General features: G+C 42.5%; 1 protein-coding gene across 7 annotated transcripts in view; it reads left to right on the top strand.

Annotated features, from left to right (window-relative positions):
* DAB1 (DAB adaptor protein 1) overlaps positions 1-23,253 on the top strand; it is a 1,538,943-nt gene that overhangs the window by 1,482,565 nt on the left and 33,125 nt on the right. For 5 of the 7 annotated variants that reach the window (XM_060206275.1, XM_060206272.1, XM_060206273.1 and 2 more), the window contains 4 exons: positions 6,408-6,458; positions 6,548-6,595; positions 12,292-12,354; positions 15,525-15,633. In XM_060206275.1, coding sequence (XP_060062258.1) covers positions 6,408-6,458; positions 6,548-6,595; positions 12,292-12,354; positions 15,525-15,633 — 271 coding nt within the window. The remainder of the gene's footprint in view (positions 1-6,407; positions 6,459-6,547; positions 6,596-12,291; positions 12,355-15,524; positions 15,634-23,253) is intronic. The other 2 variants (XM_060206276.1, XM_060206274.1) reach the window with 1 other exon arrangement.

Below are 23,253 nucleotides of genomic sequence, written 5' to 3'. Positions count from 1 at the left end.
ATTATGTAATCAATCAGATGCTTTCAGTTTTCCCCATAGGGCTTGCACTAATTATTCTTACAGAGAATTCATTTCCCAGGAATGCACATTAGAATCACCTAGGGAGCATTTAGAGCCCACTGATGTGGGTCCCACCAAGACCTATAGAATCTAATTCTCTGACTATAGTACTCAAGCATCAGTAGTTTTGTAAAAACTCTCCTAAAGGATTGCATTGTGTGGCCAGGGGTGAGAACCCCTGCATTCTTCTGATGTGATAGTCATAAATAAGTTCTTTTCTTTTTGTTTTGAGTATCCAAGTCTGAATTCATCCACTGTCAGTTTTGTTGTCTTATTAGTTGGTCTCAATAGGTATCTTACTCAGTTATGGGCAACAGCTCCAAAGAGAGAGGATGTGGAGCTGAACTCCTGTGGTAGCTTTGTGTCTTAATGAAGTCTTAGGCTGGAAGTATGTTGACACAACACAGGGGACTCTTTCCTTAAATCTCCTCACTGAAAATTTTCATTGTGAGTAAAGTTAATGTAAGGTTGCACTTCAGCAAGCAGAATGTATATTTTCAGGGGGGAAAATGATGTGAAGTTAAATTCTAAAACTGTAGTGGTAATTATGGGTAAAATAAGAGAAGGGGTTGTGAGAAGACTGGGAAATGGACTACAGGTTCCTCCCACGAGAAAGCTGGAGAAAATGACTGACCAGAATCATTTTGCACTGACTGCTGAAAGCTGAAGGGTGTGTGTGTGTGTGTGTGTGTGTGTGTGTGTGTGTGTGTGTGTGTGTGTGTGTGTGTGTGTGTGTGTGTATTAGGGGAGGGGAGAAGAGTATGACAGAAAGTTTTCCCAACCAGGAGGAAGAAACTAATAAGCAATAAGCAGCTCAGTCTGAGTCCAAAGAAGAAAGAAACTTGAGTGCAAGGATCCAGTAGTTATCTGGGAACCAGATCCCACAAAACTATAGCCAGAAGAGGGGGAAAGATGAGAACAAGCATTATTTGAGGAGTTCAGTTCTGAGGCCAGGCAGTGTTGGGGATCCTTTACAAAGGACCTGACCTATGGTCTCAGATAAGACTGGTCCCTAACAAAGGGTCTTCTACAGATAGGGTTTTTTTTTCCTCCTCTTTTTTTTTTCTTCTGCATTATCCAATGGTAGTGGTTAACATTGAAATAAGTTGTATGTGCATTACAAAATAAACCAAAAGAAGTAGAACAAGTTGCTAGACAAAGTTGCTATTTACTGAGCATTTCCTGTGTGCCAAACACCAAGAATGTCTTTGCATGTATATCTCAAACCTTGCAGTCAACCTGAGATGATATTAGCAACTTCATTCCCACCATAAAGATGTGAGAACTGGATTTGCCTTGCCCCAGGGCATTCTGGTTAGCATGTGGCAAAGCCAGGATTCAGTCTCTGTGAGACTCCAGAGAGACACAATTGCTCACAGGCCCAGTTCAAGTATTTTTCCCCCTGAAATCATAGAAATCACATTCTCACATCCCCACACCTCACCAAAGGCCACCTCCTCTGTCATGAGGAAACTGACGGGCTCACACCAAGGCTGGTTATCCTCACACCCTTTCATTATATAGTGTTTTTTTTTTTTTTATGAGACTCTACCACAGGCTGTTTTTCAAATTTATTTAATTCATCCATCATGCTCTGAAGCCATTTGCTTTTTTATATTGGACAGATGTAATGAGATTTTGGACACTAAAAAATGTTTTTATTAAAAGTTATGACCCAGAGCTAGTTGGTAGGGACTCTGCCATAAATCCCTAGAAGTGTGTGAATTTATAAAGAATGTAGCGACGTAACCTTAACCTTTTGGGCCACACTATAGATTATAGGATCACTTAAAGGAATATTGTCTCACCACCTCTCTCTACCACTGGCCTAATAGAACTAATAATAATAACAACTACCATCACCACTACCAGTAGTAGTATGATTTTTATTTATGTGCTTATCTGATCTGATGTGGTTGCCCACCTTCTTTTGCTGAAAGCAAGTGGCTAGTGACAGAATTTTCTAGAAGACTTACTGTGGTGGCCTGTGGATTCTCCTGCTCTCCTCTATCTGCCACCCTGCAGCTGGAGCCAAATTATGTGATCGTCACATTTTCTGGACTGTCATTTTCATAATGACTTCTTGTAAATGAGGAAGATTATGAGATTACTGATTGAACTTTTCTCCACTCCTCCATTGCCAACAGGTAGCTCTTCTTAGAACTAGAAAGTAATATAATTGCTTTTATTTCTTTTTTAGCTAGGACAGAGAGAAATTAAGAAAGGATGGGGAGATCGGGAGATAGGGAGGGAGAAAGACACCTGCAGCGCTGCTGCACCACTCATGAAACTTTCTCCCTGAATTTGGCAACTGGTGGTTTGAACCTGGGTCCTTCCACATAGTAACATGTATTGGGGGGTGATTCTTCCCTGCCCCACAAGTCATCTAATTTCTGTTCATGTATAATGACAGAAGTGGAGACACACTATAATGTCAGCAATGTCAGGATTATATCAGTGTTCTACCACTTGAAAATCATGCAAAGAATAACACTTTTTTTTACTTATAGACCCAACAAATGGTCATCCAAACAGAATAAAATATATTATGCATGTTTTTGTGACTGTTAACAGTTATTCAGTTGAACCCCAAGGAGCTAGACTGTAAGAATTGGAAGATAAATTTATTACTCATAAATTCAAGAAGTGGGTATAAAGTATGACTCAGGGGCTGAGTGGTGGTAAAACTGGTTAAGTGTATGTATTACCATGCACAATGACCCATGTTCAAACCCTTGATCCCCACCTGCAGGGGGAAAGCTTAATGGCTAGTGAAGCAGTGCTACAGGTGTCTGTCTCTCTCTCTCCTATATCTCCCTCCCCCAAATTTCTCTCTGGTCTATCAAATAAAATTGATATAAAGTTTTTTTATTTAATAAAGGAGACATTAACAAAACCGTAGGATAGGAGGGGTACAACTTCACACAATTTTCGCCATCCGATATCTATATCCCATCCCCTCCCCTGATAGCTTTCCCATTCTCTGTCCCTCTGGGAGTATGGGCCCAAGGTCATTGTGGGTTGCAGAAGGTGGAAGGTCTGGCTACTGCAATTGCTTCCCGCTGAGCATAGGCATTGACTGGTCGGTCCATACTCCCAGTCTGCCTCTCTCTTTCCCTAGTAGGGTGGGTCTCTGGGGAAGCAGAGCTCCAGGACACATTGATGGGGTCATCAGTCCAGGGAAGTCTGGTCCGCATCATGATGGCATCTGGAACCTGGTGGCTGAAATGAGAGTTAACATACAAAGCCAAACAAATTGTTAAACAATCATGGACCCAAAGCTTGGAATAGTGGAGAGGAAGTGTTGGGGGGGTACTCACTGCAAACTCTAGTGTACTTCTGCTTTCAGATATATATTTTTCCCTAGTTTATGGATACGTGTGAACATACGCTGTATCTCACAGAACCTGGATTTATAATAGGAATTAAACCACCTGGGATGGAATTAGAGAATACTGTGAAAAGAAAGGTCTCACCCGAGTAATGAAGCTGAAGTGTTGTCATTCCACACCTGAAGTCTCTGGACACAGTCTGAGGTGAAGCATGTTGAGGTGGCACTCGTTGTGTTGATTAGGTTGCTATCGGTGGATACAATATTATTTGATATGAATTGGGAGAAGCATGCAGGAAAGTGGGCCCCACCCTAAGGTTCCAAGACTGGGGGAAGATTTAGGCTCTATGGTGGAAATGTGAGGTTCCTGCTGTCTTAGGATTCAAGAAGTCAACGGATAGTTATTGTTATCATCACATTATTTGGTAATTAGGTTAACTTTGAAAAGTCCCTTTGTTAGGGTTTGCTGTATAATACCCAGTATCTTATATATAGCTGTGCCACCGGTTGCTTCTGATCTACCTGGTCTAGGTTTTTGAGAGAGTCTGCATATCAAAGACTCAGCCTATGTATTAAAAAGACTCAGTCTGTGTTTTAAAGAGGTCAAGATATACAATCAATTTTCCTCCTCTCATATTAATTAAATAGTGATTTATATGACTACACTTTAATAGGAGTGCACATAAACACCATTCCTACCACCAAAAGACTGTCCCATTCCACCCACAAACCCCTGCCCCCCCGCCACCCCAGGAAACCAAATGTCCACCCTCCCCCTCACCACAGGGTTTTTACTTTGGTGCCCTACTTTCAGTTTAGTCAGATCATGCTTTTAGTTTCCTTTTCTGATCTTCTTCCTCAACTTCTGTTGATGAGTGGGATCATCCCATACTCATCTTTATCTTTCTGACTTAGCTCACTTAACATAATTCCTTCTAGCTCTGTCCAAGATGGGTCAGAGAAGGTGGATTCATTGTTCTTAATAGCTGCATAGTATTCCATTGTGTATATATACCACAGCTTTTTCAGCCACTCATCTGTTGTTGGACACCTGGGTTGCTTCCAGGTTTTAGCTATTATGAATTGTGCTGCTATGTACATAGGAGTACACATGTCTTTTTGGTTGGGTGTTATGAAGTCTTTGGGCTATATCCCCAGCAGAGGAATTACTGGGTCATATGGAAGGTCCATGTCTAGCCTTGTGAGAGTTCTCCAGACTGCTTTCCAGATAGAATGGACCAATTTACATTCCCACCAGCAGTGCAAAAGCGTTCCTCTGTCCCCAAAGCCTCTCCAGCATTTGTTGCTGCTGTCTTTTTTGATGTGTGCCATTCTCACAGGAGTGAGGTGGTATCTCAATGTTGTCTTTATATGCATCTCTCTGACAATCAGCAACCTGGAGCAGTTTTTCATGTTTGTTAGCCTTTTGGATTTCCTCTGAAGTGAATGTTTTGTTCCTATCCTCTGCCCATTTTTGGATGGGGTCATTTGCTTTTTTGGTGCTAAGTTTGCTGAGCTCTTTGTATATTTTGGTGATTAGTCTCTTGTCTGATGTATGGCATGTGAAAATCTTCTCCCATTCTGTGAGGGGTCTCTTTGTTTGTGTATATCTTTGTAGTTTCTTTGGCTGTACAGAAGCTTTTCAATTTGATGTAGTCCCATTGTTTTGTTTTTACTTTTGTCTTCCTTGCAATTGGGTTTGTTTCATCAAAGATGTCATTGAGGTTTAGGTGGGAAAGTGTTACACCAATGTTTTCCTCCAAGTATTTGATAGTTTCTGGTCTAACATCCAGGTCTTTGATCCATTTGGAGTTGATTTTTGTTTCTGGTGAGATAAGGTGGTTCAATTTCATTCTTCTGCGTGTTTCAACCCAGTTTTCCCAGCACCACTTATTGAAAAGAGCCTCCTTCTTCCATTTAATACTTTAGGCCCCCCCTATCAAAGATTAGATGTCCATTAGTGTGGGGATCAAGCTTTTTCAGTATGCCTTGGGGGTCCACATGGGGCGGTCAAGGAAGAACGCAGGCAGAACTCAGTGATACTTACACCTTTATGGGGATGAAGGTGGGTGGGAGAGAAGGTTGCTAGAATGCATTAGAGTTACTGAGCTAAGATTGCACTGGTTCCTTTAAACCATGAAAAGATATATTTTGGTGGACATCCAAGAAGTCTTATCTAAGGAGTGAGTGTACAAGGAGAGGGCCTTGGGATTCAGGGAAGACTACTTACCTTTCAAGATACTGGTGAGGTTAAATGAGGAACTTCTGTTTACTTGTGACCCTGGGTCACTAAGGCAGGTGTTTCAGAAAGAGGCTAGTCAGTTCAAGAGCCCTGTAGACTGTTCTGACACAGAAAATAGATGCTGAGACAGCAGTGTCATAGAGCACTTTGGCAAACTCTCTACATTTATAAACAATAATATCAGATGCCAATTAATGTAATTATATTTTGGTCAATAGCCAGATACTGCTCAGAAATGTCTTCATATGCTTTTGAGCTCTGCTGTGAGTGAAATCCTCTGTGAGCAGCTTAGGATTTAGGAATCAGTGTGGCATGGATGCTCCTTCAGAAAGCTTGGATCTTGCAGAGATGAGAAGGAAAGCATTTCTAACATAGAGGACAGCCTGCATCGAGCACTTGTAAAGCAAGCTGCTCCGAAGAATTAAGTTCGAAAGTGCACCATAGCATTATTTTCTTTTAGAATGAAGGTCACAAAGGGATAAATTCTGCTCTTCCCTGTTACTATCTGCCATGAAGACTGGCTGGGTTGTGTTATTCACTGTAGGAAGATAGGCTTTAAATAAACACAGACATTGCTGTATTTCTGAGCAGGTCCATTTTATCATCTGCTTATGCTGGGAATGTATTCTCAGATTTTCACAGTACGTGGCCACCCACTCCCCACCTTCTGATACCACGGGACTATAAACTGTGGATGCCATCATCATTAAAATCATAAATCCATGTCATTTGTGTGTCATACACTTCATCATTCATCACCCCTTACACTTTCAGAACGGCCATCCATTTGAGGACTTTGAAGAACGTTTTGCGGCAGCCACCCCGGTAAGAATGAGAGTCCTGTCTGGTTAACCATTTCATATCATCACCTCATCATTCATTTCATGTTCATAACTCGTGCCTTGTGGTTACAGAACAGAAATCTGCCGTTGGACTTTGATGAGATTTTTGAGGCAACAAAGGTAAGACCTCCAGGCTTTTCTTAAATGAGCTTTCGCTCTGTTCATTCTCGTGCATCCCATGTCATCCTCAGGCAGCTGGCAGGAGGGGCTGTCATTCTGCTCTGTTCTAGCAGGTGCCAATTCTGATATCCACAGGAAGACAGACGAGTGATGTGCCCTTCCAGGAGCTCAACTAATAAGAGTACAGAGCGTGTCTGGGTATATGCTAGTGTGGGGGAAAATGGGTTTTAGGAGGAAAGTTAGAATGCTTCATTTCATTCAACACATAGTTTCCAAGTTCCTGTATGTCACAGACTTTCTAACAAATTCAGAGATACACTAGAGTGAAAGACACAGCCCCTCTCTACTCAGAGTTTCCTTCAAAAAACACATAGTAGAGATTCAGACTTATGAATAGTATTTGCTAAATATGCCATCAAACATGAAATCTAGACTAGCCTACCAATCAGTTAACATACCTTGAAACAGAGGTACCAGTTTGTAGTCAAAACACTTTCCAACTAATTGACCACAGCATTGAATCGTCTCACCTCTGAATACAGGGTGGTAGGAAATCTCTAGGACAGGGGCCCTCCAGCTGGGCTCCAAACTGGAGTCACCAAGATGTGGTCAGAGAAGCTTGTATAATAGGTGGCATATTTGAGATTCTGGGTTCCATCCCCAACAATCAAGTGCAGGAGTGTTGTGCGACTCTCTCTTTAAAGGTAAATATTCTTTAAAAATTTCATATATTGGGGCTGAGTGCTGGTGGTGCCACACTCAGTTAAATGTCCATATCACTATTTACAAGCACCCAGATTCAAGCCCTAGCTACCCACCTGCAAGGGGAATGCTTTGAGTGGTGAAGCATATCTGTAGATGTCTATCTTTCTCTCCCCTTCTTTATATTCCCTCCCCTCTCAGTTTATCTCTGCCCTATCAAATAAAAACAGAAAAAAAAGGAAAAACTTCATATATTCAACTGTACCTCAAACCAACTAATTCATAATCTGTTGGTGTGGGTAGCAGGCTCAGTGTCTTTCCCCTGCCCCCATCATATCCAGGAGGGAGAAGTACTGAAATAGAGGTTTTATGTCATCTGTTTTGCAGTGACATGGAGTGTAAATCAACTTAGGAAATACCTTGGAGGTCAGTGTATGGTGGAGGAACCCTCCAGTTCTTGTCCTGAAGAACAAGTGGAAAGGACAACGGGGGGTGGGGTGGAGATAGAAGGAAGGGTGTGTGCAAAAGCCCTGAGGTGACCCCCTTCATTACCCCCTCCATGCCAGGTCGGTCTTTTCATAGTCAACTCAGTAGAGTAGCAATAGGATTGGCCCTAGACCCCCTTCTCTTGACACAGTAGTCAAAGGACATACAATAGGAGCTCCAGTTATTTTTTTCCCCCAAGTGACGTAGCCCCTCCTACCAGAGCTCTAGGAGTGGGCCTGTGAGAATGTTTTTGGGGCCCTCCTCAGCATCTCTACTGTTAGCAGTCACACCTGCAGATGCCTTCTATAGGAGTACTTCAGAGTATAGTTGCAGTTGTCAAATTGAAGGAAGTAAAGGAGCTAATCTTGAAATAGTAGATATGTAACACCCCAGCTATTATTGGGGGAAAAACACACCTGTTCATATATATATAGTAATTAAAGAAATAAAAAGACTTTGTGGGGGGGCACAGCTTGGTGTGGGTTTAAACAATCAGGATTTATTACATCAAGGCACAGTGAGATAGGCAGTTATCCGCAGAGGTAAGATTAGGCCATTAAGTTAGTTACCAGAGCTCAGTTCCACATGTACAGTTCCTAGGAGGATGAGCCATGGCAGCTCACAGCACTGAGCTGAGCAGAAATCAAGGGAAGGAAAGAGAGAGAGAGAGCGCTCGACTTCAAGCAGGGTTCCCACTTAAGTCCAGTTCATCAACATGATGTCAGCCGTGTGCTACTAATGTTCCTGAGTTATATGCTAATTATGTCCAAAAACTCATGCTGCATCACAACACATATAGAAGGCGGACCAATGGAGGGAAAGAGTTAGAGGAAACTTCTTTTTTTTAGTTGCCATCAGAGTTATCACTGGGACTCTTTGTCGGCACTATGAATCCTTTGCTGCTGTCAGCCTTTTTTTTTTTTATTTCCTTTTCTAATTTTTTCCTCATTAGGACAGAGAGAAATTGAGAGAAGATGGGACGATAGAGAGAGGGAGAGAAAGACACCTGCAGACCTGCTTCACTCCTTGTGAAACAAGACCCCCTTCCGGTGTTTAGCTAGGGCTTGAACCTGGATCCTTATACTTGTTTGTGCTTAACTGGGTGCACCACCATGCGCCCCCGTGGACACTTCTTTAATGGCATAGTATTGATTTACAAGACTATGTGTGTTTTAGGGGTACAATTTCACACCAACTGAAAAGGTATGTTACCACATCATGTCTAGAACCAAAGATGCTATGGCCTTCCACCAATATCCATCAAACTAGTGATTCTTCTTTACCGACCAGGATGAAGCTTGACAGCTTCCAGTGTGTGTACTCTGGAAAATGCCCAAAGCCTAAAGGAAATGTAGAGACCTGCCATAAATAGCCTCTGCTCTCTAACTGAAGACATCTCAGATGTCATTGGGGAAAGGGAAATAAGCAACTGGAGCAGACTTCTCAGATTACTTCTTCAGAATGATTGACGTGTGTCATGGGCTAGCTTAAAGGATATTGTGGGGCTGAACTTCTGCTGTTTGGGAAAGGTGTGTGTGTGGTTTAATTTTTTTTTTAATAGAGGGAATAATGGTTTACAGTAAATGCAGTTGTTGGCATATGTGTAAAATTTCTCAGTTTTCTGCAAAGCACTCTAATCTCCAGTCTAGATCCTCTTCCACCATCATGCACCAGGACCTGAAAGCCATCCACCCCCAAGAGTCCTTTACTTTGGTTCAGTACACCAAGCCCAGTCCAAGTTTTACTTTGTGCCACTTGGGAAAGCTTTGTAAAGTAGTAATAGTCATGGTGCTGCTTGGTCTGTGGTTGAAGTCCAATTCCTTTAGTTGACTGATCAGAGAGGACTCACTTGATCTTTACAGCTGAGCTTATTTGGAAAATACTGATGGTGAAAGCTACACCTTTGCTGCTGATTTCACAGGGCTAAGTGAGCGTCAGATCTGCTGATGATATATTGGAAAATGTATTGTAAACTATAAAGTATATAGCAAATGTGAATGGTTAGTTTCATTCTCTCTGGGCCTTTACAGTGATTAATTCTGACAGTATCATCAGACGGAACATGGCTTACTGGGTTACAAATAAAAGGACTAGGGTTAACATGGGGAGGAGGGTATAAAAATGGATCTTAATCCAGAGTCTCAATCACATACAGTTATTAGAAATATTTTTAATTTTATAGTCTAAGAATGCTCTTTTTCTATAAAATTTAATTAACTCAAGAATTCTACTAAAAAAGCAAATCCAATGGAATGAAATAACAATCTATGTTTTATGCCTCTGCATGTTTTTCTCGTTTAATCCTTGAGTGAAAATCATCTGGCAAGAGGAAAGTCTGTATCTCCAGAATGAAGGTTATTTTAAAAGTTGTGCTTAAGGAGAAAATTAGCCAATCAGTTTTATTTATGATGTTAGTAAAAGTGTGCCATGAGTTCAGCACATTTGAAATGTAAATTGTGTGAGTTAATTATTAACTCCATTTTAATATTTCCCTACCAGTGAAATAGTTGTGGGCCATTTTTAAAGCACAGTGTTTCAATTGCAAGGATGCCCAGAAGCTTCCTTTAAATTAAGTAGAATTCTTCCTTTTATGAGTTTGGGAGAAAGCCTAAAGGCACTGGCATAGTTTGACCAAATAACACACGTGCTACCTCATTACCATCATCTACCTCTTGACTATTATCCTGTGAGAGAAAATCAAAGAGGTGGTGATAAAGACTAGGAAAGACATACCAGGCATCTTGCCCTTACCCACTTGTGCTAGGCAGTCTCCCCCTCCTGCTGCTTCTCCCCTTTATGCTCCTAGTTCCAAACTGATTTGCGCCCCACCGAACTGCTTGCAACTGCACCTTCACAGGCTACTCTAAGGCTCTCTCCCTTTTGCTCATGATCTTTCATCCACCTGGGTCGCTCCATCTCTTCTTGACTTCCTCAATAACAGCATCTCTTCTTCAGAATTCAGAGCAAAGTAGTTTCCTTTAGGGAGACTCTCATGGAACTTCTTTGCTCAAAACTATCCAGAACCTTCTTTTGATCTCTGGCACCATCCCTGCTGCATTACCTCAAAATTGTTAACATCTGATAGATGCTCCCCAGCAGACTTTAAACTCCTCACAGGCTAGAACTTGCCATTCGACATAGTATATTCCCAGCACCTGAAACAGTGCATCCAAATAGGGTCCTAGTATGTACCTGGCCCCATTATTTGATCTGAAAGCTTATGTAGAAGACAAGAAAATAAGCTATCAGGAAAACTTTCTCTTCAGCACAAAGAGCCTTTGGGCCTTTTTAACTAGGTTTAATCAAACTTCAAAACAAGTCCTGCTAGTACTGTTGCCAAGCAGTGTGCAAAGGAGCCATCGCCTTCTTCAGTGTCCAGTAAGGAAAACTGTAGCTCTGAGGAGTTACAGAGGCTGCAAGTGGCAGAACTCAAATCTCTCTTCAGACACCCAGGGCTGGCTCTCCAGTCTGTAGGAGAAAAACGGTCTTTTCTCTGAAACAATCCTGGCTACACAGTCTTGACTGGAGAGAATTTCAGAGCCTGGGTCCTACATGGTAGGCAGGGAGAATCTCCCCTGTCTTGTCCATTAAGGAATGATTTTAGCCTTTCTCCCACCCCCCAATTATAACTACCAAATAAAATCTAAAGATAACTAAAAAGCCTTCTCACCTCAAAGTGAAGGTTTGTGGAAAAACATATAAAAATATACATATCTAACCATTTGATTCCTGACCATAACCTCTACACAGTCTCTGTACCTGGAAATGTTTGTATATTTATTTCTAAGTTATGGTAAAGGGTTTCCTGACTGACCTTGTTCAGACATGGTGTGATGGATGGGAATATAGATGATACAGTGTCTGTGGCAATGGATTTCCTTGGAGTGATTAATGTGTATACTGGACTGTTTTTGATACCCTTCCTGTTGTTAAATGATATATTTTGTTTTCCTCCTACTACATTTTTTCACCCCAAAGAGGGACTCTCCAGGCCTGTCTTCGGAATGCACTATTTACATTGAGAGAATTCGAGTCCTGGCCTGGGTGACCTTGAGATCATTCCTATGGAACTCAGTTGCCCATCTATGAAAATGGGACTGATGCTCGCTATCACTTAGAGATATTTAGGGCCTTTGCTAAGTGTCTCATGTGTCTTGCTATTCCTAAGGCATTTTTGTATGTGTGTGTGTGTAGCTGTGAGAGAAAAATGGGTGAAACTGTCTTCTTACCATTACGTCCTGAAGAAGAGCGATAGTAGTGGCATTGGATGGTAAAGACATGTGTGGTGGTTTTCATGTTGCTCATGGAAGTAGCTAATTGGCAGTCTCCTTACTAAGCCTGAATAAATATAGCAAGACACACTGAAGCATAATAATGGCCATCTCGGTTCATTTTTTACAGAATCATGATGGAAAGAGAAAACATACGTCCTCATTCTGTTTTCGAGACAGTGTTGTACAGTATCAACTTTCCTTGTGGTAACATTATTCTCTTTTTTGTCTTTTCAGGCTGTGACCCAATTAGAACTTTTTGGTGACATGTCCACCCCTCCTGATATAACCTCTCCCCCCGTAAGTATGTCCCTCTTCCGGCCCTGCATCTCTGTCTTTTGCTTCTTCGGCAAGACAGAGGCCAGATTTTAGCCTTTAGATGAAAGATATAGGCTGGTGAATTTCAGCCTGACTCAAGCTGTGGGATTTGGGCAAGTTAATTAGCAACTCTACATCTTAATGTCATTTACTATTTAAAAAAAGGTCAAATGCGGGGGGGCGGGTGGTCATGATTCTGCAGGTCTCTGGTTTGGGGAAAAGAATGAAGCCATCTTTCAGCAACCTTAGACCATCACGTGGGTGTTTCCTAAGTGCTGGGCAGTGGAGAGAAATGCCTGAGACCTGGAGCCTGCCTCCAAGGAGCGCATGGTCTCCTCATGGGTATGGGTAGGAAAACTCAACAGAGCAAACATCAGGAGGTTTTTGTCAGCGCCAGCCCAGAACCCCCAAAATCAGTGCTCTGCCAAGTAAAGGCAGAACCCCTTGACCCTTATCCCATTATGCTCTCTGTTCCTTTGTTCCTTCCATATCTCTCCCTTTTCTTTTTTTTTCTTTTTTTTTTTAAATTTTTTATTTAAGAAAGGATTAGTGAACAAAAGCATAAGGTAGGAGGGGTACAACTCCACACAATTCCCACCACCCAATCCCCATAACCCACCCCCTCCCATGATAGCCTTCCCATTCTCTAGCCCTCTGGGAGCATGGACCGAGGGTCGTTGAGGGTTGCAGAAGGTAGAAGGTCTGGCTTCTGTAATTGCTTCCCCGCTGAACATGGGCGTTGACTGGTCGGTCCATACTCCCAGTCTGCCTCTCTCTTTCCCTAGTAAGGTGTGTCTCTGGGGAAGCTGAGCTCCAGGACACATTGGTGGGGTCTTCAATCCAGGGAAGCCTGGCCAGCATCCTGGTGGCATCTGGAACCTGGTGATTGAAAAGAGAGTTAACATATGAAGCCAAACAATTTGTTGAGCAATCATGGATCCCAAGCTTGGAATAGTGGAGAGGAAGTGTTAGGGAGGTACTCACTGCAAACTCTAGTGTAATCCTGCTTTCAGGTATATATTTTGCAGTAGTTTATGGATACGTTGTGCACATAAGCTCTCTCTCACAGAAACTGGTGTTTTCATCTCCTCTTTACTTCTCAATCTGTTTCTTAACTGAGATTCACAAGTAGCATTGGATTCTCATCTTCAGTTTCAAGCAGGCCATCTCAGTCAGTGCCACCAGAGAGAGACTGCAGAGAGCCCTAATGTGAAATTGACAGAAGTCAAGGAGAATTAAAACCTAGCATAAATAATAAAATCCCAGGGCTTTGAGGATGGGATGCATTCAAAGGCAATCCCACAGCCACTTCAGAGAAAAGAGGCGAGAGATGACCCCTCCAGTTTCTCTCCTGCCAACTTCGGGGAGTAGTCAGCTGTGGCAGCACCAGCTGAAGCTGAGGGGCGGGGGCAGCTCCTCTGCGCACTGAGAGCAAAGCAAGGGATGGCGTTATGGTTCACTGACAATATGCACCTCACAGAGAAAAGGCTGTAGCCTCACCACCAAGGACAGCTCGCAGGAGACACTGCTGCCCACAGCTGCCGCCAGGGAGTCCAGACACAGCTGCCCTGCTCCCAACACCTGATGTCCAGAGCAGCTGTGGAGGAGGAGTCAGCAGTTTTCAGTCTCCTGGGACTGTAAATAGTTCTGAGGATGTTCGTTTTCTCTTTCATCTCTGAGAAGTTTCGGCTGCATCAAGGCTTATGAAATCTCAAAACCAAAAGCTATAGACCAAGAAAGGTCTGAAGGACCATCTAACCAGATGTCTTCATTTTTTTTCTTTTTTTTTTTTTTTGCCTCCAGGGTTATCTCTGGGGCTCACCGCTCCTAGAGGCCATTTTTCCATTTTGTTGCCCCCATTGTTATTGTTATTCTGCCATTGCTATTGTTGTTTTTGGATAAGACAGAGAGAAATCAAGAGAGATGGGGAAGACAGGGGGAGAGAAAGATAGACACCTGCAGACCTGCTTCACCACTTGTGAAGCGACTCCCTGCAGGCAGGGAACTGGGGGCTCAAACAGGGATCTCTACTCCAGGTAGTACTTCATGCCTTGTACGCTTAACCTGCTGTACTACCACCTAGCCCCTGATGTCTTCATTTTACAGATGAGCAGACTGAGTCCTAGAGAGGGGCATGTAAAATCACCAAGGTCACCTAGAGAGAAAGTGAATGGGGTTGACTGTATTTTTAAAAGTGCTTAATGCAACAGCTCATGGCTATGTGTCAAGCTCTGAACCCAAGTGCAGTCCAAAATGGGTATTTAATAATCTTCAGAACAATGCCATTTGTCCTGCAAGCTACTAGTCTAAAAATGGTCTTGTCTAATTGCTATGGTTTCAGGATTAATTGCTTGCCCCGGTCTACTCCAAATGTAGGGCGGGTGGATAATGATATTATGGTATTGAGCAGATATACGTCGAAGGTAACAGGCTGCTGTACATGGGCATAGACCTTTAAAACAGAAAGCGAGTGCTAATGTTCTGATTTCACTACCCCTTACCCTTCCAGTCAGTTAATGAAGCTGACCTTTCTGCCATTCCTGCAAGAGCCAAGCACTCTCGAGTTTACAGTGTTTTGGATCATCTTTTCGAAAACTTCAATATATTTTTGACTACTGAATATTCCAGCAGACTTCTGGGAGGCATCAGGATACCTCAGGGGTCTCTGTTCCAATCAGAAAGCTTTATTTGAGCATTTGGTTAACCCCCTGTTCACTGAAGTGTATTAGATGTGCAGTAGGTCCTGAGCACATGTCATTTTGCATTGGTCACCTCTGAAGGATGCAATTCAGATATTATAGAATAATCTGAAGGCCAAGAAAGGGAAGTCAAACTAAATCATCACAAGACAGGCTGATGGATCCTGGCTCAGTTTTCTGAGGGGCCTACATTTAACCTCAGCACGGCACTCAGTGATTTAAATGTATGATCTCATTTAAACTCCATTGCACCTCTAGAAATAGACACCAATTCTCCTGCTGTCTAGCTAAAGTCTTAAGATTCACCTACCACATATGTGACCTGAGCCATGATTTGCTTCCCAGCACCCCACTCACCTCTTTATCCCTGCACCTGTTACTTCCCACCCTTGATGCCCACTCACTGAGCCAGGACTCTAGGAGCCTCATACAGTCTCTGTCTTTCTCTGACAGACCCCTGCTACTCCAGGTGATGCCTTTATCCCGTCTTCATCTCAGACACTTCCGGCGAGTGCAGACATGTTTAGTTCTGTGCCTTTTGGCACTACTGCTGTACCCTCAGGTAAGCATTTCCCCATCTGCCTGCCCCTGCCTCTTTTCCTGCACACAACAACAACAAAAGGGAACAGGCTAGGGGCTGGGTGCTGGTGCACCTGGTTGAGTGCATATGTTACAGTGCGCAGGGACCCAGGTTCAAGCTCCCAGTCTCCACCTGCAGGGGGGAAAGCTTCACAGGTGGTGAAGCAGTGCTGTAGGTATCTCTGACTCTCTCCCTTTCTCTCTTCCTCTCAATTTCTGCCTGTGTATATCCAATAAAGAAATTTTAAAAAGATGTCTAAAAAAAAGAAGAAGAGGGAGTAAGGCGGTAGCTCAGTGGGGCAAGTGCATGTAGCACAAAGCTCAAGGACCGGCATAAAGATCCCGGTTTGAGCCTCAAGCTCCCCACCTGCAGGAAAGTCACTTCACAGGTGGTGAAGCAGGTCTGCAGGTGTCTGTCTTTCTCTCCACCTCTCTGTCTTCCCCTCCTCTCTCCATTTCTCTCTGTCCTATCCAATAGCAATGGCATCAACAACTACAACAATAAAACAAGGGCAATAAAAGGGAATAAATCAATAAATACATAAATAGAAGAAGAAAGGGAACAGGTTGATAGAACCAGATACCAGTTATAACACAACACCTTACAGGAGCATCATTCACTCCTTATGATTCTTCTAATGGCATTGAGAAGCTTCCATAGGGCGAGGAATGTGGCTGGCTAACATTCAATCATGTCTTTCACCTGGAAAGTTCAAGAGTCCAGGTTACTTGGGTACATAGCTTAGGGATCTTGGTGCACATGGGAGTGCAAAGCAGTGCAAGACCATGTCTTCCTGCCCATCTGGTGGATGAGTGAGGAGATGAGGCAGCTTTCTGCAGACTGAGCTCTCAAGATATGATTGATAGGTAGAAGTTTTTTCTAAATGCTCTTTAAAGTGATGGGTTGCTTTTTCAACAGTGTAAAGTGTGTGTGTGTGTGTGTGTGTGTGTGTGTGTGTGTGTGTGTGTGTGTGTGTGTAATTTTGCAAATGAGCTACAAATTGGGATCCTAAAAACCTTGTTTCTATGATATCAGGCACTGTCTCCCAGGAGGCAGGCCATACTACCTGGACATAACCAAAAGATGATATTAGTTCTGATTTTTACATTAGGAGAAGCCATAGGGGATATTTTATCCTTTCTTTAACTATGTATTTGAAACCCTGGCTTCATCTTTCACTTTCTACTTTATCCTTATAAATAGCAAATACAGTTTGAATATTTTAGACTACAAATCTTCTTGCATTTTTTCTGTGAATAATTGTCTTTAATTACATACTGTTAGAAGCAAATCTTTGCCACTAAGTGTAAACCTTGCTGTTATTCAAAGTGAATTAAAAATTCATATCCTCTCCTGAAATAGTTGCTGCTATTTCTCATGAGCCAAGGAACCACTGTGAATTTTAGAGCCACAGATTGGTAGCTCCTGGATTGAAATAATAATTTAGAATTTTTAGGTAGCCTAGATATTTTTTAATTGCCATCAGAGTTATCAGTGAGGCTTAGTGCCAGCAGTACAGATCCACCACTCCTAGAAGCCATTTTTTTCCTTTAATTTTTTCTATTATTAACTTTATTTTCCCTTTTGTTGCCCTTGTTGTTTTTTTAATTGTTGTTGTAGTTATTATTGTTATTGTTATTGATGTCGTAGTTAGATAGGACGGAGAGAAATGGAGAGAGGAGAGGAAGACGTCTAGGGGGAGAGAAAGACAGACACCTGCAGACCCGCTTCACCGTCTGTGAAGTGACTCCCCTGCAGGTGAGGAGCCGGGGGCTCAAACCGGGATCCTTACGCAGGTCCTTGCGCTTCACACCATGTGCGCTTAACCCGCTGTGCTACCGCCCGACTCCCTAATTTTTTCTATTATTATTTTTTATAAGACAAAAAATCAATAGGGGAGTAGAAGACAGAGAGAAAGAGAGCCAACCTGCAGGCCTGCTTCCCCACTTCAGACGTTTCCTCCATGCAGGTGGGCAGCTGGGAGTTAAACTTGGGTCCTTGCTCAACTGGATGTGCAGTGGCAGCCTAGCAACCTACTTACTAATAAATGTAGGCTTTCCATAATGGCAAGACAGTTCTTCTGGGAGAGCACCTGCTCTGCCATGCATGTGGCACAGGCTTCAGCCCACGCCCCACCACACTAGGGAAGTTTTGATGCTGTGGTATCCTCCTCTTTGCTTCTCTCTCTCTCTCTTTCTGTCTGGCAGAGTCCACCTGGAGCAGTGAAGCCTTGGTAACGTGCAAACAGTTAGTTAATTTAAAAATAAGTAAACTTATTTAGACTCCCCAATGAAATCTGATTTGTACATTATAGTAATTAAAACATAAAATATTTGGGGGCATGGCTCGGTTTTTTTTTTTTTTAATAATGATCAACAAGACTGTAGGATAAGAGGGGTATAATTCCACACAGTTCCTACCATCAGAGTTCCATATCCCATCCCCTCCATTGTAATCTTTCCTATTCTTTATCCCTCTGGGAGCATGGACCCAGGGTCATTATGGGGTGCAGAAGGTCTGACTTCTGTAATTGCTTCTCCACTGGGCATGGGTGTTGGCAGGTGGATCCATACTCCCAGCCTGTTTCTCTTTTTCCCTAGTGGGGCAGGACTCTGGAGGATAAGTTGGTGGGGTTCCCTGCCCATGGAAATCAAATTGATGTCATGGTAGCATCTGCAGCTTTGTGGCTGAAAAGCATTAAAATATAAAGCAGGGAGGGTCGGGCGGTAGCACAGCATGTTAAGCGCACATGGTGCAAAGCTCAAGGACCCCAGTTTGAGCCTCTGGCTCCCCACCTGCAGGGGGATCACTTCATGGGCAGTGAAGCAGGTCTGCAGGAGTCTTGTCTTTCTCTCCCTTTCTCTGTCTCCCCTTCTCTCTCAGTTTCTCTCTGTTCTATCCAACAACAACAGCAGCAATGATAACAAGAATAATGACAACAACAAGGGCAACAAAATGGCCTCCAGGAGCATTGGATTCGTAGTGTAGGCACTGAGCCCCAGCAATAACCCGGGAGGCAAATTATATATATAGAGAGAGAGGAAGAAAATTGTTTAATAGTCAGGAAGCTAAAGGTAAGAATAGAGCAGATGAGATTTGAGGTCTCCACTTTGGAAAAAGCTAGGAAGTCTATTTTAGGTATATTCTAAGGGGCCCATGTCTTTACAAATTTTTGCCTGAGTCAGACAGATAACATGCAGGTGGGCTGAATGTATTCTCTGGGGAGATGGTGTCAGAGTTGGAAATAGGACTAGAAAGCTAGATAAAGCAAGAGAATATCTCCCAAATATAGGAGAAGTATATAAAAATGTTAATTATAAACCCTATTTAATCTGGGGCCTATATTTAGCACAAGAGCCTGTGCAACCTCTGGATCCCTGTAGGTCTGTGCTCACTTTCCATGGTCATAGCTAGGAACCTTCTAGGCTGCACTCATTTCAGGACTCATCTTCCTCAAGTGGCCAAGTATGTTGACCAAGCCTCCCTTCAGATAGTGAGGCAGTCCCTACCATTGTTGTTCCACACAGAGGACAAGGTCCTGTAGAGGCCCACAGAAGGGTCCACGATGCTGTTCCTGATGAGATGACCAGCATTTGTTAGAGGTCTATATCCATCTTGTCTATGTGGGAATCCCAGGACTTCCTGACTGAGGCCTTGATGATGGGGTGGTCTGGTAGTAACCAAAAGAGCCATCATTAAAGTATGCTGGTCTCGGGGAGTTGGGCTATAGCACAGCAGGTTAAGCACAGATGACGCAAAGCACAAGGACCGGCATAAAGATCCCAGTTTGAGTCCCCCGCTCTCCACCTGCAGGGGAGTTGCTTCACAAGCGGTGAAGTAGGTCTGCAGTGGTCTGTCTTTCTCTCCCCCTCTCTGTCTTCCCCTTCTCTCTCCATTTCTCTCTGTCCTTGCCGGGCTAGCTTCACAGGCGGGAGACAGATGACCAGGGACTCATGGCTGAGCTGGGAGCACAGTTCAATCTTTATTGATGAGTGGGAATGCAGTGCAATCAGTCTAATCTCTCTTCATTAGAAAATCCTGTCCTTTATATCTCCTGAGGCAGAAGTGTCAGGTCAGAAGAGGAAGTACGTAGGATAAGTGATGGGAAGAAGGAGAAAAGCTGTGCTCAAGCTTGGAAGTATCAAGCTTGTATCTAACCAGTGGGGATTAAACCAATGCCCTGTAGGCAGGGCGGGTCTCAGGTAAAGCAGTGATTATGTAAATAGGCCACAGAGTTAAGCAATGCAAGCGAACGTAACGTGATGATCAAAACAGAAGGAGTCTTAGAAGCAGAATTAGAAGCAGACCAACATGTCCTATCCAACAATGATGACGATAATAACTACAACAATAAAACAACAAAGGCAACAAAATGGAATAAATAAATAAAATAAATATTTAAAAATTAAAAAAAAATAAAGTATGCCAGTCTCTTGCCCATATCCAGCTTTTGTAGTCCTTACTGTGTCTGACAAGGTCAGTCTTAAAGTGATTGAGAGAATTGAAATAGGATGTAGGTAAGGAGGGTATCTAGGTCTAAGTAGAAACTATTTGATTAAGTACTTTATGGTGTCTTTTTTGGTCTTTCTACATGCTTGCTGCATTGAGTCACTGCAAACTATTGTGCACTTTTACTTTAAGGTATATATTTCCCCTAACTTATGGATACATGTGCTCTGTCTCATGAGCCCTGGCCTATATCTAGGTTCTGTGGCTTTGTTAGAAAGTGCACCACCGAAATAGGATTATAGAGTCCTATGAGTTAGGAAAGGTCTCACCAGAGTAATGGAGCTGAAGGGTTGACATCGGCCTGGGTTTAAACAATCAAAGGTTTAATACATAGCGGCTATTTAGGTACAGCAAGATAGTTAATGGGACAGAGATATAGGTTAGTCATTATAGCTGTAGAGAAGAATCTTTTAAGCTAGGTTTACTGGAGCTTGGCTACACACGTTATTGTCTCTCCCATGAGAGGCAGCATGGCAGGTCCTGGGGAGCAGAGCAGGCACCAAGTGCTCAGGAAAAGAGGAAGACGGAAAATATCTCCAACTTCTGGCTGGTTTGTGCTAAAGTCCATCAGCCTGAAGTCAGTCATCTGTATGCTAATTATATTCATCAGACTCTGCCATATGATAATTATATCCAAAATCCATGCTGTGTCACAACAGTACATCTCGATAATGGGTCTGTGGTAGTGATTACTTTTCCATAACTAGAATACACACTAAAATTTCCTTTGTAAAAGCATAGCAGAACATGTAATTTAAAATAAACATGTTTTATTTTCCGTCAGAATTGCCCCCACCACCTTTCTGTGCTATAAACTTGAGTTACAAATATTTATGTTTTGTTCCTGTTATTTGATACTTGAAGATATGTTGGTTGTAATGGAAACCCTGCGTACCCAAATTCCCAATTGCAGGCATCTTAGTTTCCCAAATATTCACGGAGTGCCTTCTATGTGTTAGGTGCTAGTCTAGGTGCTAAATGCACCTTTATCTAATGAATGCAGCATCAATCCTCATCTGAAGGCATTTACTACTGGAGAGACATAAATGACATATGGGAGCTTTGGACCAGGTAGAAGACAAGGGAGATGAGTGTGATGTTGGCTCATGTATAAGAACAGGCTGGAAGATCTGAAGAAAGAAGGGAAGAGAATGAGGGAATAGTAGGTTTAAGATCATTCCAGACAGGAGAAAGATCTGGTCCCCTCTCAGTTTCCATTCTTCTTCTGATGATGAGAGAGTAAGACTAGCTGCAGTCATCCATATCTGCCAACTGGAAAGTTGGATTAAAATTGACTGAGGACTTACTCACATCAAGCACAGCCCTGTTTTGACCTTATCCCAGTCCTGTGTCAAACTACAGCTTTGAAGAACTGGATTTTTTCAACTTGCTGCTTGACCAGCCATGTTGCAAATACAAACAAGCCACTGTTGCACATTCCGATTTGTTTTTCAGCTGCTTGGAAAAGAAAATCCAGATAAATTACCTCTAAGAATTCAATTTTCAGAAGTTAGTCTGCTTTTAACTTTCTGTGCTGCTTAAGATATGCAGAGAAACACTTGCCCACTTGACTGTATAAATGGAGAGGGAAGTGTGAGTGTTTGCGGCAGGAAGAAGAGAAAAGGCACTGCAAGGATGCTGGCTTCTAAAGCAGACTCGCACCTTAATAACAAGTGGCCCAGTTAATGTTCTGCATTCAAGTAACCAGTTTAGGAACTCTTTCTCTGAATAGCTTGCCTGTAATGAGGAAACTGATCTGAGATCCTTCCCAAAAGATGTTAGTTTTCACATAGAAGCAACGAGGTCATTGTAAAATGTTCAGGTTTCTTTCACCTAAAATTTGGTGATATAATGGCTATATCAATTAAATCAGAGTTTTGGAAATACGTAAAAAAAAATTAAAAAGAAGAATAAGAAATACTGAGGAGCAAACGTGTGTTTCAGTTGGTGCTCAACTTGCTAGCTAGCCCTTTCCTTCTTTCAATGGCCAGAGCATTCTGTAGCTATTTCTTCTCCATCCCCCTATCCCTAATAGGTTCAATAGAGTGATGGAGGGCAGGTTGGTGGTGGCAGGAGATGAACCTTGTTATACAGTAAATTAAATGATAGCTGGAGGTTCCTGAATGGGGTGGGATGGATTTGAATCCTCTCTTGGTTATTTATTTAGAAGATTCAGATTTCTGGGATTTTTTTTTTAATTGCCACCATAGTTATCACTGGGACTTAGTGCTAAGTGCCATAATTATGAATCCACTGCTCCCAGTGGCCGCCATCCCCCTCCTTTCTTTTTTGTTAGATTGGACATAGAAGGCAGAGGGAGGTGGAGAGGGAGAACAAAAGACAGACACATGCAGACCTGCTTCACCACTTATGAAGTGCCCCCTGTGCAGGTGAGGGTGGGGAGAGTTTGAACTCTAGTCCTTCTACATGATAATTTGTGTGCTCAACCAGGTGCACCACCCCCTGAATCCCAGACTCCTGGGAAAAACTACTTAATCTGTCAGCCAGATGTTTCTTTATAATTTCTTTTTTTTTTTTTTAATGCTTACCTTGCAACAATATCATGAGAATTAAAGAAACAAAGTGGCATGAAAAATGCTTGGTACATTCTAAATGGTTGGTGTGCAAATTGTTTTTATTATTACCATCACCATTATTCTGACCTCCAGAGTATGTATATATGTTTTTTTCCCTACCAGAGTACTGCTCAGTTCTGGTTTATGGTGGTGCTAGGGACTGAACCTGAGATCTCACATCCTCAAGCATAAAAATTGTTTTGCATACTTCATTATGTAACCTCCCCACCTTCTTTTCTTTACCATTTCTTTAGAATTATTTATTTATTAAATATTTAATTAATTAAATTTTACTAGAGCACTACTCAACTATAGCTTATAGTGATACTGGGGGTTAAACCTGGGACTTCTGGTGCCTGGGGCATGAAAGTCTTTTTTGCATAACCACTATGCTATCTCCCCAGCCTCCTTTTGGGAATAAAAAAACTGATAATACATAACTAACCTGGGGGCATAGGAAATATACTACGTATGAATACAGACTCTTCCATTAACCAGCTGTCTAATACTTAGCTAA

Source organism: Erinaceus europaeus, chromosome 13 (assembly GCF_950295315.1).
Source record: "Erinaceus europaeus chromosome 13, mEriEur2.1, whole genome shotgun sequence".
In the NCBI taxonomy this organism is placed as follows: Eukaryota; Metazoa; Chordata; class Mammalia; order Eulipotyphla; family Erinaceidae; genus Erinaceus; species Erinaceus europaeus.
This window is presented reverse-complemented; position numbering and strand designations above follow the sequence as displayed.